The sequence below is a fragment of the Lissotriton helveticus genome, chromosome 6 (assembly GCF_964261635.1).
Source record: "Lissotriton helveticus chromosome 6, aLisHel1.1, whole genome shotgun sequence".
Classification (NCBI taxonomy): domain Eukaryota; kingdom Metazoa; phylum Chordata; class Amphibia; order Caudata; family Salamandridae; genus Lissotriton; species Lissotriton helveticus.
In genome coordinates this window covers 833,878,968-833,898,467 of record NC_136067.1, presented here as the reverse complement: position 1 = coordinate 833,898,467, position 19,500 = coordinate 833,878,968, and the positions used below count along the sequence as shown (strand labels likewise).

Below are 19,500 nucleotides of genomic sequence, written 5' to 3'. Positions count from 1 at the left end.
AAGCAGGCAGGCAGATTGTTTAACAGTAACTTCAATGATCACCTCAATTGCATCAACACAGAAACAAAATATTAGTTAATGTCCCTCTGGAATAATTTGTAATCAGAAAACACACTGGAGTAAATGGCTTGCCTTATCAGATGTGTATGCCCTCTAAAAAAAACTCTTCTACAATGTTATATTACAGTATGATGTTTAGTGAAAGGAGTGGGCTATTCCCTAGTATAGAAAAATCCAGAGATTAACATAAGCAGCAGAAAAGTGATTTAGCAAGCCTGGATTAGTGGGAGTGGGGTAATTCATAATGGACAATTACATAAGGGAGAGAAGATAATATTTTTCTAAGATCGCAGCAAAATCTTTAGCTTATAGTTCAGAAGAATTTGCGAATTATGGGAAGTTGAAATTGGTCCTTGGAGAATTCCTGAGGCTACAATGAATTAACTGGTATCACAAAAGTGTAGAAAAAATTATGAATAAAATATTTTACAGTGCTATGACAATATAAAATACGATCTGCAGCCACTCATGCCATCTTGATGGGGGTACAGTGTGTGTAAACTCACTATTAGTAGAGCTAGGCTGTTGATTTCTCTGATTTAAAATGAGAACACCTTCAGTGGCCTCAGAGTCTGCCATGTACAATGACAGAGTACCACACTTTGCATCAGAAAAACAGCGATTGCTGGTTATTACTTTTCTAAGTTACGCTTGTTCAAGCACAGATATTACTCATAGCATTCGTATATATTGGACTATTGTTAACTGTGATCATATAAAGACATTCTCAAGAACATTTATACTGAAAGATATAGTCCTAAATAATGCGGAAGGCAACAGTCATATAGTAAGCAGAAATACCAGTACAAAGTGCTTAGTAACCAATGTGCCACTGAGGGACAAATAAATAGAATTAACGGGGTTGAAAGGAGGAAATCTAGCAATAAAAAAAATGAACACGCTTAACAGAAAATATCTTTGAATATAACGGAAATGTGTGTGATCAAGAAATTACTCAAGGAGTGGGCAGCAATGACCTCATGCAATTAATTTTACTGCCAAAACATTTTTCAAATAAACCGCAAAAAATGTACTTTATAACAAATGCTAATCTGAAAATGGGAAATAATTAGCCTTCTTCACATTCAAAACACTTTTAATTGCTAGTGGATATCAGTGGGAAGGGAAGGAGGCACGAAGACCATTTATGACTAGCTAAGACTCAGTCAACTGCTCATTATAAACAAAATTAAATTGGCTAAATAAAGTATCAACACCTAGCAGGAAACTATGCTGAAAACAGATACTGGAAACATGGAGGTCTACCTTAAAAAAGACCAATGGAGAACTAGAGAATTGCGCTGTGTTCGAATAATCTTGGAAAACATAGACAACCATAGAACAGAATGAACAATTGCAATTAAATACCTCATCTGTCTTTTTTCCCCCAAAGTCCTGTCTAAACGAAAACAATGGAGCCTCTTTTCGTATTTGTGATATACAGAAATACAATAGAGGATCTCTCATTAGTAAATACAAGGAAACCATTGATTTAGAGAGGGCTAGGGTACATGAACCTCAAAACCCTACAAGAGCAACTGAATATAAAAGAAATGCATTTCCTCTCAATATGTAAGACAATTTTGGGAACAAAAAGGCTGGAAAATATGTACTCCTTGGGCCACGCAAGTCAAGTGGGTTGTTCCAGCTCAATTCAGGTCGTTACTAGAAAGCTTATAAAAAATGCAACTTGTTGTCAAGCACATTTTTTAATTTAATTCGTTTTTGTGGTTATGAGTACACTATTAGCACTATGTATGTGACTGATTGATTAAGAGAGAGTGGAAATACAAGTAAGTCTTTCAAGTCCAATGTGTTTTGCTATTCTCATATTTGAAGACAGAACAAAGGAGAGCAGTAATACATTGAAACTAAAATATATAGTATATATACAAACATAACATAAATTCAGCAGTGCATATACCTCATAAAAGAAGGAAGCCTGAAAATAGTGGTGAACGGTTCAGTAATTGTAGAATGACGGAAAGCATAGTACAATATTACAGCAAGGTGCTCAGGGCTATACCAACTGTTAAAGACCCTAAACAAGTTATAGATCTGAGCCCATGAGCCTATGAGGAGGAAGAGGGCCTTTTAAGAACTGGTACAGCCTGGGGCGAATGGTCCACAAGGCTTTTAAAAACATTCCACTCACTGAGGGTAGAACGTTCTAAAATAAACAGAGAGAAACAAAAGAAAAAGGTATGGGTCTACATTAGTCGCTATTGGCCCTAAACAGCAACAGAGTTGTCAATGAGGCTCTTGACAATCGGATGCACCAAATAACAAGAAGTGCATACTGATTAGAATAGATCATTCAAGGTATACCCTAAACTGGGATTGGTTCATTCAGAGCTCATCATAAACACAATTGTTGCCATGAGCAATGAGAATGATAGAGAACTGGGAGAAAGAGGGACAGAAGCAGAAATGGAGGGTAAAGAGAAGGGACTGTCACAAAAAGTAAGTTTAGGATATCATAGGTGTGAATAAATGAATGAATTAACGAATGCAGCAAGGTTTAGGCATATTACCAGTGCGTGTTGCTATTAGTCATGATACAAGTAAGAGGTAGGGTAGGGAATAACCCTGAGGTACAGTACAGAGATATTCATAGAAGATCCCTCACTTATGAAAGTTTGTCTGTTGAGAAAAGTAAGTGAATCAATAATATAAACACCCAAAGAACCAAGTTCCAAGGGCTCATCGGTCACATGAATAAAGTAATAAGAAGTCTACATTTCATAAATAGAAGTGGGCCTGAGACCTTTGAGCTGGTGGGACTGGGACCTTTGGAGGGATGCGTCTATGTTAATTAATGCCCAGTAATTTATAGGTGGATATTTTATTCTGTAATCATTGCTGTGTGATAAACTCAAAATGTCTGCTGATTTAAGTGCTTAAAGGTTGGTGACATAACTTAGTTATTAGATTCCAGTTTGATTACTGTCTAAGATAAAGGGCAATTTAGTTATTAGGTTCCAGTTTGATTACAGTCTGGGACAAAGGGAAATGGTGTGATGTAACGTTGCAACCTCTGATTTGCAGCTTCAAACTATATATATATTATCTGTTATCTAACTATGCTTTTATACCTATTCTCCAAAGCGCATTATGAATTATATTCAATGAAAAAAAGAATTGTTAAGCCAGAGGGCAGAATACCTTTAGGAAATCTCAATCATATCTTCTTCTATGAATTTTACATAAGAGGACAACTAAGGGTAGACTTGCACTTGACCTCAATGGCAGATGTATCATCAGAGTTTGTATTTGTCCTAAACAGTTGATGCAATGCTGAGTCACAGTTCTTAATCAAGTTCTCACTCTGCATCAGATGGCATCAATTATGCATAATCGTTCTCATATTATTCGGTCTTTCAGGCATCTTAACAATGCTGTTGTTTATCTTTGCAAACAATTTAAGTGTAGTATTGTAATAAGAATAATTTAGAGATCAGAAATCAGTATTCTGGAAACGAGACCTCTTTAAAATGTTGCTGTTAATTGTAAATATCATCTGGACATTTCTAAACAAAAGGTTCAAATACTTTCTTTGTTGTCTTTATTACACTTTATATATGAATGGAACATAAACGGACCATAGATATAATAGAGGTTAGACTGATAAGAGGGAATAAAGCGAATTTGGCCCATGTCAGCCTATCGATTCTATCATTCTTGGTGCTCCATTGAAACATTTATTTCATTTAAAGGTACTGACATATCATGAAAAAACAGAAAATAAATGATTGCTGTAGCCTTTGGGCTATAACACTTTGCCAGCGCAATAATTGCTTTCCTCTATCTATCAAACTTTGTTAAAGGTGGTGACAACTTACAGAGATATGTGATGGAATCATAGGAAGACGGTGTAATTGTTTTTTTTTGTAGTCTACTAGGATAGCAACAAAATTGCCCATATTTTAATACTGGCGTGATTCCTTATTTGTAACATGTAAATCAACTTTTAGTTTGCCAGAAATGTTTCAGCTACAATTAATGTGCAAGGTACTTAATGATTTTAATCCTTAATTCCTTATCAGATCAAGGTGAGAAATGTCAGTCATAGGACAACTTCTTTCTGGAGAGAGAGAGAATGTCACTGTTGAATTATCTTCTAAAATAGTTATGAGGACAAGAATTCGAAAGCATAGGCTCCAGAGAGATTGAATAAATGTCCTCACAGTTGGAAGAAACCTAATATTGTTTGTACAGCCATAGATATTTCAAAGTAATCTAAATCTATTCAAATGTTTACAAGAGATGTGCAAACAAAATTGATAAATGGCAGTCAACTTTGTGTGCCGTCCGTGAAAGGAACAATTTGTGAGCATATGTCTTGGCAAAGATGCTAACATTGTACTTGTCAGAAATTGAGTTCTTGATTTGGGAGGGTGTTTTTCATACAGGGTTAATATTCATAATATAGTCAGGTCACAACAAGGTTTAAGAGAATCACTGTTCAATAACTGATAGAAAAGGCATAAGCAGCAGGCAGTACCCCAGTGTGTTAAGTTCATGCAGTACCAATCAGAAATAAAGTTGATAAAACAAGACAGTAAAATTCTCAAACAAATCTAGAAAACGAAACGATTTAATAATGAAGACACAAAAATGACAAAATCAGATCAAGGGAAGACATTATGGATTTTTACAGTTTTAAAGGCAAAAGCACCAAGACAACTCACACTAATAATTGCAAATAACAGATCGCAGTTCACCAGGACCCAGGGGTGATTTCAGGCAAAATATGGTGCAGTAGGTGTCAGGAAATCCAAATGTGTTACCATAGTCTAACTTTTAATTTGGGACACTTTTTTTTTCAGTTCCCACCATTGGGTCACGGCAAGATGCTAAAGCTGCCAATGGTCCATAGAATTCAGGGATTTTGTTGTCGAGCTCCTTCTGAAGCCTCTAAGTTTTGCGCCAAAAGTGCCAATGTAGACAAACCAAGATTTTGTAACCATACATGTCACTTTGCCGCCTTGCCCAGGTCCAAACATTTACCTTTGCACTAAGTTACTGTTTTAGCTCTCAAAATTCTCAGGTAGGGCAAGGCTGAAACTGTAGCATGGAAAAGCTCCATGAAGCCAGATACCTTCACCCAGAGGTCCAGCTGAAGCCTTTTTGTTCAAAGCAAAAAGCTCTGAGCATGACAAACCTGGATTTCCTATACACCAAGGGAGCACCTTACATAGGGAAGCTTCAGTACTTTCTCTCCGTTCTCCAGAGGTGAAATATTGACCCCATCTCAAAACTTTCTTATTGCTGGGAAGTTTCCTCTTGATCACTCCAAGAGCCCCCAAGCCGAGGGAAAGCTTCTGGGTATCAAGTCTATCTCCAGTCTTTGCTCTCTCAGGATCCAGTACAAACTGATCAGCTGCACCTTCTTCAAATCAGGGAGTCCTTCTGCCTTTTGTGTCCCTCGAGTGGCAACCAAAGGCTGACCACTTGACCCTTGTAGAGCAATTTTAGTCCCCGAGTACCAGCCTGAGGCAGGAATTCTTCTTTTTGCCAGCAGTCATGCAGAGTCTTCTTTCTTTCAATATTTATTCTCCGGTACAGGAATGTTGGAAGAGTTGCAGGTGTGATGCCACACTTCTCCTGTGTACTAGTCAGTGATTGAAGAATTCCCAATGTTCCTTTGCTTTTTTTTCCAAAACCTATCCTTCTTTTTTAGCACTTTCTCTCTCAGTTTACGTAAACCTTCCCAGAGTCCATCATCTGAAATGGCCCTAGCTTTCATCTAGCTGCAGTAGTCTTTTACTTGTCGCTTGCCACTCACATATGGAGATTAGGTTTCTTCATTATGGTAAATATTGTAGTGGTGTTTCCTTCAGCAGGGATCACAAACAGAAGGCCTAAGGTGGCTCTGGGCATGAATGTTTTCAGTTTCTGAGATTCCCATTCAGGGTCTCCAATTCAGAAAGAAGCAATGGGAAAACTGCTCACTGTGTTGCTAACTACTCCTTTCTCCCACCCACAAGACTACGCCCTGCTAAGTGGCCAGTGTTCATACCACTCCAGCCTTCCTACTACCAGAGGGAAGCCCATTGACCTTTAGGAGGAGAGTCAATAACAGTCTGTCTGGAATGTGTATTCAGTCTCTGGATCAGTGCTAGTGAACAAACCAGTTATAGTTAGTTTTTCACTATCTTTATCAAACCATTACTTTCGTTGCTGATTTAGATTTTTTTAAATAATAAATGAAATATAACTTTCATTGGTAGTGCTAGCATTATCCCGGGAAAAGTTATAAGAATGAGGCTTTAATTAATGATTAGATCTGCTCACTGAAAATGAAGCTAATGTAGCTTTACCTACACACTGACAAATAGCTTTTCACAACTGTTCAACTATGTGACATACATTTCCTTTCTATCTACCATGCCACACTTTTATGTTTTAAGCAACCAGCCCTGAAGTAAGCAAGGCACAGTTAGGGGTTACTTAGCTAATATGTAAGAGTATTTTTTCCTACATGGCAAAGCACTTGTCTTTATCATGTGAAACTGAATGGCTTTTAACTGTAGTTTAGCCACAGCAAAATAGAGTTTTCAGGTGCATTACATTCAAGACATATATGTTGCTGGTGTAAGTACCCACAGTTGCACACAACATTTAACTTCCATGCCACAGTTGAAATTTCTGCTGCAATGTACCATGGCCGTACTTCAAAGTTAAATCAATAAACCAAGTAGGTGTAGCCAATTTTAAAGTATAGTTTTGTGGACGCAGTACACATACTGTGGCTCTGAATGTCAGGATCACATGGCACACTGAAAAAACAAGTCCTATAAAAAGGTGAAAAATCAGTGGGGGGGGGCACACACAAAAGGGGCACTTGCTACAAGAATGCTATTAGCGATGTGTCAAAGAGATAAGACTGTCTCCAAAGAAATGCTGTTCTAAACCCAGATCTCTTGACTGGGGGTGAATGTTTTGATTTGTTCTGCATTCCATCCAACAATTGTGAGTATTTTGCTTTCTCGCCCTAAATGCGCCAGGTATGCCCAGACATGGGTCCTGGGCTCACTGTGCCACTGGAATCAAGCTATTCTGGCTGAAGAGGGGTGAAACCCCGAAACCGGTCCTAGGATGCTTGTTTGCGGTCCAGGGAGGACCTGGCTTGGCAGTTCGGGCTGGACAGTTGCCATGAGACACAGGGTCAAGACTGATTTGCATATGGCCAAGTCTAAGCTGGGGTGGCAAGGTGAGCAAAATAATGATTGATTTAACCCAGATCTCTTGACTGGGGGTGAATGTTTTGATTTGTTCTGCATTCCATCCATCAATTGTGTGTTTTTTGCGTTCTAATAGTCATAGCATAAAGAATATTGTTAACAAGGAAACCTGGTGTTGATTGCTGAAATAAAATACCAATTGGGAAGACACATATCAAGGGTAGAGGTGATTACTGCATTGATTATATTCTCAGCTCACTACTCTTTTTCACACCTATGTTTTTTCCTTTCACAATTAATGACGCTAAAAAAAACCTACAGGGAATGCATTTCTCTTCCTTCTGCTTTCTAAAATACTCATCAGCTAATTCCTTCTCAAAATCTCCACCAAGCATGTGGTAAATACATGGCACATACAGGACAGCCTAGTCATGTTGTCCCTTTACCTTCATAGGCCTTGAAAAATCGATATGGCGAATCAGATTTTATCAGGTAGAGCTATATTTAGGACCTACTCACCTGTTATGGCAAGTTGACATAGAAAAGGTGTTCTGTTCAGTCAGAAAGTGAAGGAGCAATAAAGATGCCTTCAAATCTTGTTTTTATCTGTCACATTTTCTCTATGTTCAGAGACAGAGGTCAGAAGTCAGTTTGCAATAACATTTCCTTCTCTGACTGCAGAGTTCCAAGATTTTGTAAAGTGAACTGCCTGGCCTGCTGTATGAAGTGTGAAATGAAAGGCTGTAGGGTATCAGGATTCTCTTAACACAGATTTAAATAGCTAATATGTCAACTGTACAAACATTTCAAAATATATTTCAGTAGTTCTGAAAGCCAATTTCTGTACTTCTGTGTGATAAAACATATATTGTAATAGGATTAAGAAGAAATCACAACACTTTACTTGGTGATGTACAAATGATAAATATGTTTTCTGAAACCCAATTTTCTCAGATTATTGTTAATACACTATAAAGTTTTATCAGTAAAGTTGCAAGGTAGTGGGAAGGTTTTTTGCAGCTTCTTGGAAATTTACTGTCTGTAATTGACACTGCATTACCACATCATGCTTTAGTAATATATTTATTAAAAGTAAGTGTTTAATAATGAACTGAGAGACACTCCTGCCCCTGCCCTGATGGCAATGCTATTAGTAAACTGGGCGGCAAGTAGGGGATCATGGGTACCCTATAAGTAGGCTAGATTCTTATTACACATGGAGCAAATGTTTAGTCTATTTAATCAAACACATTTTTTTTCTTTTTTACAGCAGAAATGCTGAACTCAAATAGTTGATGGCACACTCATGTGTGAGAATGAAGAAAAAGGTGACTCTGTAAAATGAAAAATGTACTAATGATCACTCAATTTGAGACCAGTGTACAGGTCGAGTACATTACAGTTAGGTTTAGTAATTATTCAAGTTAAGCGGCCTGCAGGTCTTGTAAAGTTTCTATGACTTTTTGAGGCCTGCCTTCACTGCGGCATTTTCCTATGAATTTTCAGTCCACAAAGTACATACTACAAGTCATACTGTGCATAACTGTCAATGTTACAGGCATTCATAAAGGCAAACACTTACTTCTCATGTTGACATCTAGGGGGTTTAAACTTGCAGCATGGACTTTTACGACCACTTCATTTGGATACTTAATAATTGGGAACATTGTATTTTTATTGAATCGGAGAACGTCATTACTGCCATATTGGTCTATTACCCAAGCTGGCATAACTGTGTTTTTACTTGACGAAGTGCTGATTTCTTTTTTTTGGTTGATCCGTCTACATTCTTTGTTTCCTCTGAAAAGCCTTGACCTCAAAGATCCTTTAAGTGTATTCAACATGTCCGAAGAATGTCTTGAAAGCAGCAAGGGGTACCCTATTATTGAAATAAAAGACATGCAAAAAAACCAATTAACTTCTTGTACCACTTGAAATTACAAAGCAATTTATAAGCATAAGATCCTTCAATTTGGAAAGTAATAGCCAACATATAGCATTTTAGTTTCTGACCAGCGCATTGAACTTAGCATCAAACTTCTTCATAAACCCTTCAACTATTTCTCTATGTTCACCAAAGAGACAAGGAATGTTTGTATGACACTATTCACCAACTAACTTTTGAACACCAACTCCATTCTATAACTTAATGATTAACTTTGTTTTAAATCAATAGAACAAATAGACCAAGAGAGAGAAATAACTAGAGAGTGTGCACAATATATCTATACATGTTGGCACACATGAATCCATGTTGTGAATGTGATGTACACCTGTACTAGGCACCCAGTAAACTGCAGTGTAATACTAATGACATCATAGGATCAAACGCATTACCCTTTATGCATCACCTATACAGTAATGTAAAAACAACAGTATATTTATACGTAGTTTGTATTTTGGAAATGGATGCCACAGATGTCCTGCCGAAATTCATTCAAAATTCCAAGCCAACAAGTAAACCACCCAAAATGGGTGTTGCATGCAGGTTCTGAATTTGCCGGAGCCACCAATTACGAATGTTCACACCTTCAAAGGGATTAAAAGTGAAATGCTGCTTACACGCTTCTCCCCCAGGACTCCAAGGCAGTCTGCACATGGAAGATTGCTCACTGAAAGCAACGCTTTTCCCCAGAGAAACCTTGCAGATTGGACTGGAGACCTCAATTAATTGCCCATTCCATCAACGTCTCTAAATACTCCTGTTTCTTTCCAATTTCAGGCCCAAACATTAAGAACAAACCACTAAACACAGCAGGCAGTGACCAGGTATTCCTTTTTTTCCCAATTAGGTGCCTGTTACATTTTGTACAATTTCCTTATGAACTTTCATGCCTGAAAATCTATACCATTTTTAACAAATAGAGAGAAAGGGTTATATTTAGAAGGGAACACTACCAGGCCCCTTGAGATAAATACAATAAACAAATGAAGGAGTATACCTTTAAGAGAAAAGAAAAAAACGAGATACGTGAAGAAGGAAAAAAGGAAAAATTGTTCCTTTTTAAGATGACCCCTCACTCACCAACCTAGTTGGTGACATGCTTCATCTTTGGGGTCCCACCCGAGTAGCCGAATGCTACCCGGGTGTGCTTCAACGCCTGATTGCAGCGGAGCAGGTTTTTTACACAACGACAATGTAAGTGAATGTGAGAGTGAGTTAAAATTGTCTTTATTGTTCTCCCTAAAGTTTAATATGGAGCAATAAGACAAGATTAAAAACAAGGTGTGATACCTAAACAGGTTAGATTGACGTAAGGTATCTATAATAAATGAAAAGTGGTGGTCTACATGTTTCAACCTTTCATGGATATTACTAGGTTTTCTTCAGGACGTATGTAAGGACCTGAGCGTTATGCAAACACTAAGGGGCACTCGTCTCTGGGTCACACATGAACCATGCTGTGTACTTATGGAATGACAACCTTTCAGCCTTCTGTGAAAGGATAAAAAAATCTAGAAGACAAATAAATAATGACACACAGATTATGCTATTACTGTGTAATGGTCAGTTCATTCCTTTCATTCGTATCTGTATTGTAAGACTTATAACGTTGTATGTGTAATTTTTTCAAACACACCATGCACATCGTACAATTTGTGCGCTGTGAGTTTGTGTAACAGTGGTTTTTGTAACAACAGTGGTTTATTGGAAACGAACCAGAGTGCAAATCCACCCTTATTCGTAGCATCATACCCAAAATAAGCATTTTCCCAAGTGGGTGTCACAATGCTCACCTAAAAGGGAGCATGTTTTACAGTGGAGCTATAAAAATATACATGCGCACAACTAGAACTACTGAACTTGTGCTAATGTGAACAGACCAACAGACATGTAGGAGGAAAAATAAGAATCAAGCTTACTGGAGACTAGCTTCTGTCTCGCCTCATGGAAACCGTGGAGGGGCGCTAGTTGTAGTCACACACTGCTGGCGTTAAACATAAAGCAGCATTGCGATTTTTCTCACATACCTTGTCACACAGCTTATGATCAAGAGGAGCCCACCCGCATAAGGTTAATACTCACGTCATCAAACCATACCGCCCGCCTTCCTACCTAGGGAGACACCCTGCACAGAGACCTGAGGATCCCACAGTGTATCTCACAGCGGTTTTTAACCCAGACTGTAATCCTTGCACTTCCTGAAACGTGATACGTTACATTGTCACATAGTCGCGTGATGATGTCCGGGGGGGGAGCGTGGCCATGAGTGGGTCAATTGTATCGTACTGCGCGGAGGAAACAACTTGGAACCTTCAAAACTACAGAAATGAAAAAGAACGGTGTATCCATCTGCTACAGTGTTTTTTTTAAATGCCAGAGACATGTCAGTCTTGTTAATACATTGTCCTGGGAGTGTACAGGCTCAAGTTGGAGTCTCCTACTAGTAATGGTAGAAGAAAGACTTCCCATGACTACTCATAAGTGACAAAACAGTGCATGGAGATTTCTTAAACATATAGGCGAGCAATATTAACATATTATCTCTGTTTTAGAGAATTCCACTGAATACTATCATTGAATCCATTCTTATGTGTAGGCAGTCTGTAAACCCAGCGTTGCTCTTTCTCAAATAAACACTGTTGGGTATGTTCTTTGGTCTTGACTAGTTATTTTAGTGTCCATCTCATGTCATTTGTAGTGTGGTTTTCATGGAGGAAATCCTCAGTGAGTTTAATGGTCACTTTCTTGCAACCGGTTGTGCTGCGATGTTCACGTATCCTTTGTTTTACTTTCCTTCCAGTCATACCTACATATTGTAGGCCGCAGGGGCATGTTATGAGATAGACAACGTTCATACTGTTGCAGTTAGTGTTTAGTGTTTTGGTTGCAGTTGTTAGATGACACAGACTACAATTTCCACAGGGATAGTAGCCCATGATGTTTGGTAGGCCCCATGTGCTCAATACAGTGCTTGTGTTATCGTGTTCCCTTAATCTGGGACAGGTGGTTACAAGAGGGTCTTTTAGACTCCTCGCCCACTTGAAGGAGAATAGATGTTTCTCCCAATGTAGATTCCCTGTCTGGAGGGTCCCCCAGTGCTTGTTGATAGAACGTGTCACCAGGTTAGAAACCGTACTGTATGTAGTCACACATGTTAATGGTATGCCTTTTGCTGCAATTGATTTTTCTTCTAGAAGGGCTTCCCGAGGTTGGTTCCTCCACGTTTCTGGCAAGTGTCTAGTATTCTTTTTGGGTATCCTCTCTCAGATAACTTCGTAGTGAGATCAGCTGCTTGGACTCGATAGTCGAAGGTTTTGCTGCAGCTATGGCTCAATCTGAGGTACTGTCCATAGGGGAGATTCTCCCTCAATGCCCTAGGATGAAAACTCTTAAACCTAAGGAGATTATTCTTGGCGGTTGATTTATGAAGGGTTCTTGTCTCCAGCCTGCCATCTTCCTTAGTAATTATGATGTCTAAAAACACCATGGTGTTGGGGTCCATTGAGTGGGTAAACCTCAGGTTTCTGTCACAAGTGTTGATCCTTGTGATGAATTCCATTAGGATGTTACTAGGTCCTTGCCAAATGGCAAGGACATCATCAATATATCTTTTCCAAAACACAATGTGTGAAGAGAAAGGGTGGCATCACCTATTATGTACTTCTTTTCAAAGTCGAAGACGTAAAGCCCTGCCACACTCGGGGTGAAAGTGCTTCCCATGAAGTCCCCCCGGTTTGGAGGTACAGGCTTACCTAAAATTCAAAGTAATTCCTTTTTAAGGCCAAAGAGGCACATTCCAGAATGAAATGTTTAGGTGTTTTATACGTCCACTCTGTCTCGTTTAGAGCTTTTCTTAGAACTTCCAAAGTGTCATCCTGTGGAAGACTGGAATAAAGGCTGGTATCTTACACCAACACACACAGAACACAGCAAACTCCCTCAACACATGGCTCAACCACCACAATGAGGGACAACATCAATCATCTTCCACTTAATACCTTCAACACCTTTGCAGGAAAAGAAAAACAATTGCCCTGAGCCTTGAGCACCAACCTTCTGCCTGACTGCAAAGACCTGCGGTTCGTGTGAGGAGGAGGAGAGCTTCTGGAGGGAGCGAGACACAGTAGGTATCCTCCTGAGTGGATCCTAGAGAGCGAAGTGTGGGACACCCAGTCCATTCGGAACCATTGCTGTTGGCCCGCTCTTCATGAGGTTAGGGCCATCACCCTTCTGAGAATTAAAATTGGTGACCCAGTGTGTCAGAAATGGGACTCAGGGCAAGAGATCTTGACTCCTGAGTGATGGCCCCTCACCCAGCAGGAAGACTAGCAGACCTTGCCCCCTAGTTCTGGTTCCAGTAGACCCAGCGTATATCCTTGAGTGGATCCCATTGAGTAAAGCGTGAGAAAGTGATTTGTGCATCAAAATGGAAACACTTTTGCAAACATTTACCAAAATATACCAATTTGAGACTGCTTATGATGCTGAAAGAATGATCCCTTATTATCTGCAAATATTTGAATAAGTAAGATTGTAAAATGTCAAAGATTGGAACGTTTGAGAAAACAGAAACTTGATAGATTGAGGGATGCAATGCAATTACAGAAATATCAAGGTTAGGGATTGCTTGCTTTCAAAATAAAATGTGCACAAAAAATGCAAAATATGTTTTGCTAAACTATTTTACAACTTTAAAATGGCATTTTTCAAAGGCATTGTTTAATAAAGCGTGCTTTATACATGTTAGCATTTTTTTTAATTCATTTTCAGCATTATAACACAATGATTCAGTCGTTTATATAACACAACATCATAGTTCCACACTGCATTATTGCATAGTTCTACAAATATCACATGCATATTATTATGCCAGTCATAAGTACTTAGAATCAATCCCTGACCTGCCATCCACAGAGTCTCACCCTTCATCCAGATCTGAGTCATTCCCCTCGCTTTCTGACAATGGATCACAGATACCTCCCCTGTAATCATTCCATGCCCCCCAGATTTTAGTCAATTTTTTGGGGCATCCTCTATTACTAAATACTGCCCTTTCGGTTATCATGGCCTCGTTCATGTCTCTGATCCATGCTGCTAGAGTGGACACCGCCGTCCCTCCCCACTTTTGCGCTACATTCCTCTTAGCTATCATCATTCCTAACGTAACCCAACTCTGCCCATGTCGTGTGAGATCATTTGGCTCCCATATATTTAACAAGCATCTACGTGGCTCCGGCAAGAGCGACACTCCCTGTGATTGTGACATAGTGCGCAACACTTGTGTCCAGTATACTGTTATTCTAGGACAGTCCCATATGGTATGAAGAAAGGTTCCCTCCTCCCCGCAACCACAGAGACAAAAGGGGTGGGCTATTCTTCCCATTTTGTGCAAGACAAGTCTGGTGTAGTATGATCGGTGTACAAGCCTAAGGCGTGAGGGTATGCCCACCTCCCTCGGGGATGCCAACGCCTCCTGCCATTCTGAGTCATCTACATCTCCTATGTCTTGTGACCATTTAGTTCTCAGGAGTCCTGTTGGGTCGGGCAGGTTACTCACTAATTTGCGGTAGTTGAACGAGGTAGCTTTCTTCTGCATGTACTCAGTGAGTAACCTATCCTCCATAGGGGATGCTTCCGGAATCTCGGAGCCAGGCGGTAGTGCCGTCATCAGGGCATGTCTAATTTGCATATATCGGAATACTTCAGAGGGCGCTACGTTATAGAGCTGTTGCAGACGTTCAAACGACACTATTTCACCTCCCTGCCACAAATCCCCCACTGTTGATATTCCGATGTCATCCCATTGATCAAAGCCCTTACTGTTTCGGAGTCTTCCTAATTTTTTTGTGTCCCATAGCGGAGTAAGCTGGGTGGTCACCCCCCTCCATCCCAATTTTGCCTGACCAGTGCGCCACAGCCCCAGCGTATGACGCAGCGGGCCAAACATCGTTAATGCCAATTTTTTGTCATATAGGGGAGAAAGCATACCCCTGGCACCAAGTTGTGCTCTAGCTGCCTTGAATGCCGGATCTGATTGTGGAACATGCAGCCACTGATTAATCACTTTTAGCTGTGTAGCCCAGTAGTAGAGTTGTACATCAGTGCTATTCCCTCATCATACCATCCTCTCACCAGTTTAACCTGTGCAATACGCGCTGACCCACTACCCCACAAAAGGCCAGACACCTGTGCCGAAATGGCCTTAAAATACGTTAGCTGCACTTGGTATGGCGTATTTTCTAAAACATATAAGAAACGCGGCAGGGCCATCATTTTAAAAAGTGCTGCCTTTCCTAATAATGTCAGTGGCAGCGTCCCCCAGTGACGCACATCTGGCCTACGACGTTCCAGTGGGGGCAGCAGGTTTTTATTTAAAAATTCTCCGGAGTCGGCGGTTATATAGATACCCAAATACTTAAACGTAGTTCCCGCTATCGTAAGCGGGCAAGTTTCTGGAAGGCTAGGCGGAGGGCCATGCAGCACGTAAAGTATCGACTTGGACCAATTAATGGTGTAACCGGAAGCCGTACCATAAGTCGAGCAGACGTCCAGAAGGGTCAATATGGAACGCCTAGGTGTTCCCAAATATACCAGCATATCATCGGCATAGAGGGACACTCGATCCTCCCAATCGTCTGTCCATTTAAGGCTTCTTATCGTTGGTTCCCATCTTATGCATGTTGCCAGAGGTTCCAATACCAGTGCAAAAAGCAGCAGCGACAGAGGGCAGCCCTGGCGCCTACCCCTCGTCAGGGGGAATTCATCTGATATATGACCATTGGCAGTGACATGTGCCATAGGCTTGGTATATAGAAGTCGAACCCATGAGCAAAATTTGGGGCCAAACCCCAGGTGCCTCAGCACCGCGAAGAGAAAGGGCCATTTGACCATATCAAACGCCATGTGTGCATTTAAGGAGAGCACCACCGCCGGCTCTTCCAGATAGACTACGCGCGCTATTACCCCATGTAATCGTCTCAAATTAAGGGCCGTACTTCTGCCAGGCATGAATCCAGATTGGTCTGGGTGTATAAGTGCCGACAGGTGCGGCGTGAGCCGACTGGCCAACAATTTTACAAGTATTTTAGCTTCCGTGTTTATGAGGGAGATGGGCACCTATTCGCCGGCTTTCCAGGTTTCAGAATAGCCACAATTGTGGCCGTGCGTTGGTCCGGTGGAATTTCACCCTTTTCCAGACTGTCTATGAACATATTTAATAGGTGAGGTGTAGTGGTGTCTGCAATTCTCTTATAAAATTCAATCGGGATGCCGTTTGGCCCTACTGCTTTGCCCGACTGCAGCGCACCGATGGCTGCTTGCAGTTCATCTATCGTGAGGTCACCCTCCAGTTCTTTTGCAGCTTCCGGTGTTAACTTGGGCATATTGAGATCTTGTGCATAAGTTTGTGCCTCCTCTATGGACATCTCCGAGTCAGATGAATAAACATGTCGAAAGTGTCGTGCTAGTGTGCCTACTATCGTGTGTGGGTCGGTTGTGATCTCTCCCTCCTCTGTACAGAGCTGCGTAATCCACCTGTCATTTTTTTCCTTTCTATCTAGCCATACAAGTAACTTTCCAGCCTTATCGCCCACTTCGTATATCTTATGTCGTGCTGCCTGTACCTGCCGTCTAGTCAAGGTCGTGAGGTGTTTTTTGTGTTGGTGTTGCACAAGTCGGAGGTTGTTGCCCGTGTCAGGGGTGGGTTCCCCAGCGTGTTGGGCTTCTGCGGTATGTAATTCGGACTATATATTTTGCAGTTCCATCTGCCCCTCCCTTTTAAACGCCGATATGGAAGAAATAGCTTGTCCTCTGACAACTGTCTTAACCGCCTCCCAGAGGGTGGTTGGTGAGGCGACCGAACCCACATTTTTTTTAAAGTATTGGTCTGTTCCTTTTTTGAGCGCCTTTCCTTTTTTTCGGAACCTGTATGTAACCCGGGCGAATCGGGTAAATGCGGCGTCTTTTCTGCTGGCAATAAATATATTTCAGTAAGATTGGGGAGTGATCCGAAATACCCCATGGTCTAATTTCCACAGTCTCTACATTTTTAGACTACCCAATGAACCCAAGAAATCATCTATCCTGGTTCAAGTGTTATGGACTAAGGGAAGAGATAAGACCCCACTTGTTCCAGGAAACAGGGTGCAGTAGACAACAAAGTCAAAGGAAAATCCCTGGAAATACTATCTTTTTACTCACTCTCTCGTGTATTATAAATCACATGCATCCAATGAAACCTGATTACACATGCAACTATTGAATTCCCACGCTAAAATATAACGTTTACAGTCTTCTTTATTTGATCATATAACATGGAAGAAAACGTTATCCTCCACACATAAATTAAAATTCAGAAAAGCTTCCTGAAAACATACATAAATAAAACATTGTCAAGATAACAGTACAAAACCTTTAAAACAGATATTCACAATATCTCATACAATTTACACGAATTGAATTAAAAATTAACAGAAGACCTTTTCGTTGCAAAATTACAGTACATCAATTGATCACAATTTAAAACGTGAAAAAGACCTAATCATCACAAAATTACAGTACATCAGTTGATCAAGACCCCTTTCTATCAGTAACTCAAGATATTCTTGCTACGGATATACTAGATCCGGAAAGCCTTTTTTTTATTTCGTTCTGTGAGTCACAGTACCAAAAATGTATCGATATCTGTTATTCCCTGGGCTTTACTTGGATTCTATTCTCAAAACAGTGCGTCGACGCGTTTCGGTGTCAAAAAACATGGATATCGTAGCACCTTCTTCAGGACAGGACAATTCTTGGGGTCATCATTTCCAACATTAGTGGTATCTTTCTGTATATATAGAAAGATAGGTATCAGTGGGGGTAACATGTTAAAAATACTTTTCTTATCATTTTACACCACATGTCATTTATTTAGCCTCTCTTAGATTTCGTACTTATATGAGTTTCAAGGAGATGTTTTAAAAAATTTTTAACATCTTCCATTTGTTTGACTGGTCTACCTTTGATAGATTACATTTCATTTCTTCCATATCCCTTTAGCATAATTACACATTGGATAGACCTGAGAAAGGACTTTATTCTGCCTCCGTTACATTTTATTGGTGGTTTCAAAAATCGAATCACACAGATACTACATACATTCTCACCTCCAATTACTCCTCACCCTCCTTTCAGAGAAATGCGGGGGGGGGCGAACTTCTCTTGGGGTAATCTTCTAACCTTATTGCCGATGTGCTTCAGGTTCAAGGTCAATCTGGGCATAAAGAACCAATGGTTTAGATGTTTCCCTTCAATTTTCCATTTTGCCCACATTCACTCCCCTCTCGTTTCTGTTTTTTACTCGCCTTAGTCATCTAAATCCCGAGTGGTCCTATTCCCTGGAGTTATTCTCCTCTTGTATATTTTCGGGTTAGGTTGGACCTATATTTATGAATATAGGGTGTTAGATATTCCCTTCGTTTTTCACACTGTTATAGTAAGGCTTTTTCTAATGTAATTTACCTTTGGACTCTTACAAGTGGAACCTTAGTCCTTTGTCGTTTTTACTTTCTTCTTTATTACAGGCTTTTTGTATGTCGAGTCCTGGGGTTTGCTGTGGGGATATAGATATCACCATATTACCTTTATTTCCATGTATTTAAGCGCAAAGTTATTTTTTCCCTTCTAAGATTTATCTGTTCTTACCTTGTTTAAACAGGTCTTATTTCTCAACGAGGAATAAAGTTGTTTTGGTACTTTCTCCACTGTGAAAGTCCCACTATCCTTGAACTGGATGTGTTCTGTGAAAGAACGATGAGATTCATTGGACTATTATGTGCTCATATAGATTCCTGTCTCACTCCCTTTCGCATCCCTGTTTACGGGGCTTTCCTTGTTATCTCCTTTCCCCCATTCTACACCTTCGTTTTCTATCATATTATCGGTGAATTTACCGCACTTGTCGTTTTGTTACCATTATATTGTATGGCCGTATCTCCCTCATGACCTCTATCTTTTACACTTGCTGGTCTAAATTTACTCGTTGGGCCCCCATCCGTTATTATTTACCCTTACCCCCTCTCCTGTTATTAATTTGTCTCTGCTAGGAGGAGGTGATTTGGATACGAAGAGTTCTTACGCTCATCTTCTACCTCCCACTGGTCGTTTCTATATCTAACTCTCTCTTAAATTTTACCCAAATCTAGTTTTAAGGAACCCAGTCATGCCTTGCTGTTGGTCCGGTCACTAACCTGATAGATCGTGGATCCGTGCTTCTGCCTCGTTTTTCCTTGTACACTACCGCTTTCTCCGGCTCCCTTTTTAAAGTGC

At 40.2% G+C, this 19,500-nt stretch overlaps 1 protein-coding gene across 1 annotated transcript in view; it reads right to left on the bottom strand.

Moving 5' to 3' along the window:
- Positions 1-19,500, bottom strand: part of RTN4IP1 (reticulon 4 interacting protein 1) — a 226,823-nt gene that overhangs the window by 202,636 nt on the left and 4,687 nt on the right. Inside the window, exon 2 of the mRNA XM_078648428.1 lies at positions 8,830-9,126. Within this exon, the coding sequence (XP_078504554.1) occupies positions 8,830-9,126 (297 nt within the window). The remainder of the gene's footprint in view (positions 1-8,829; positions 9,127-19,500) is intronic.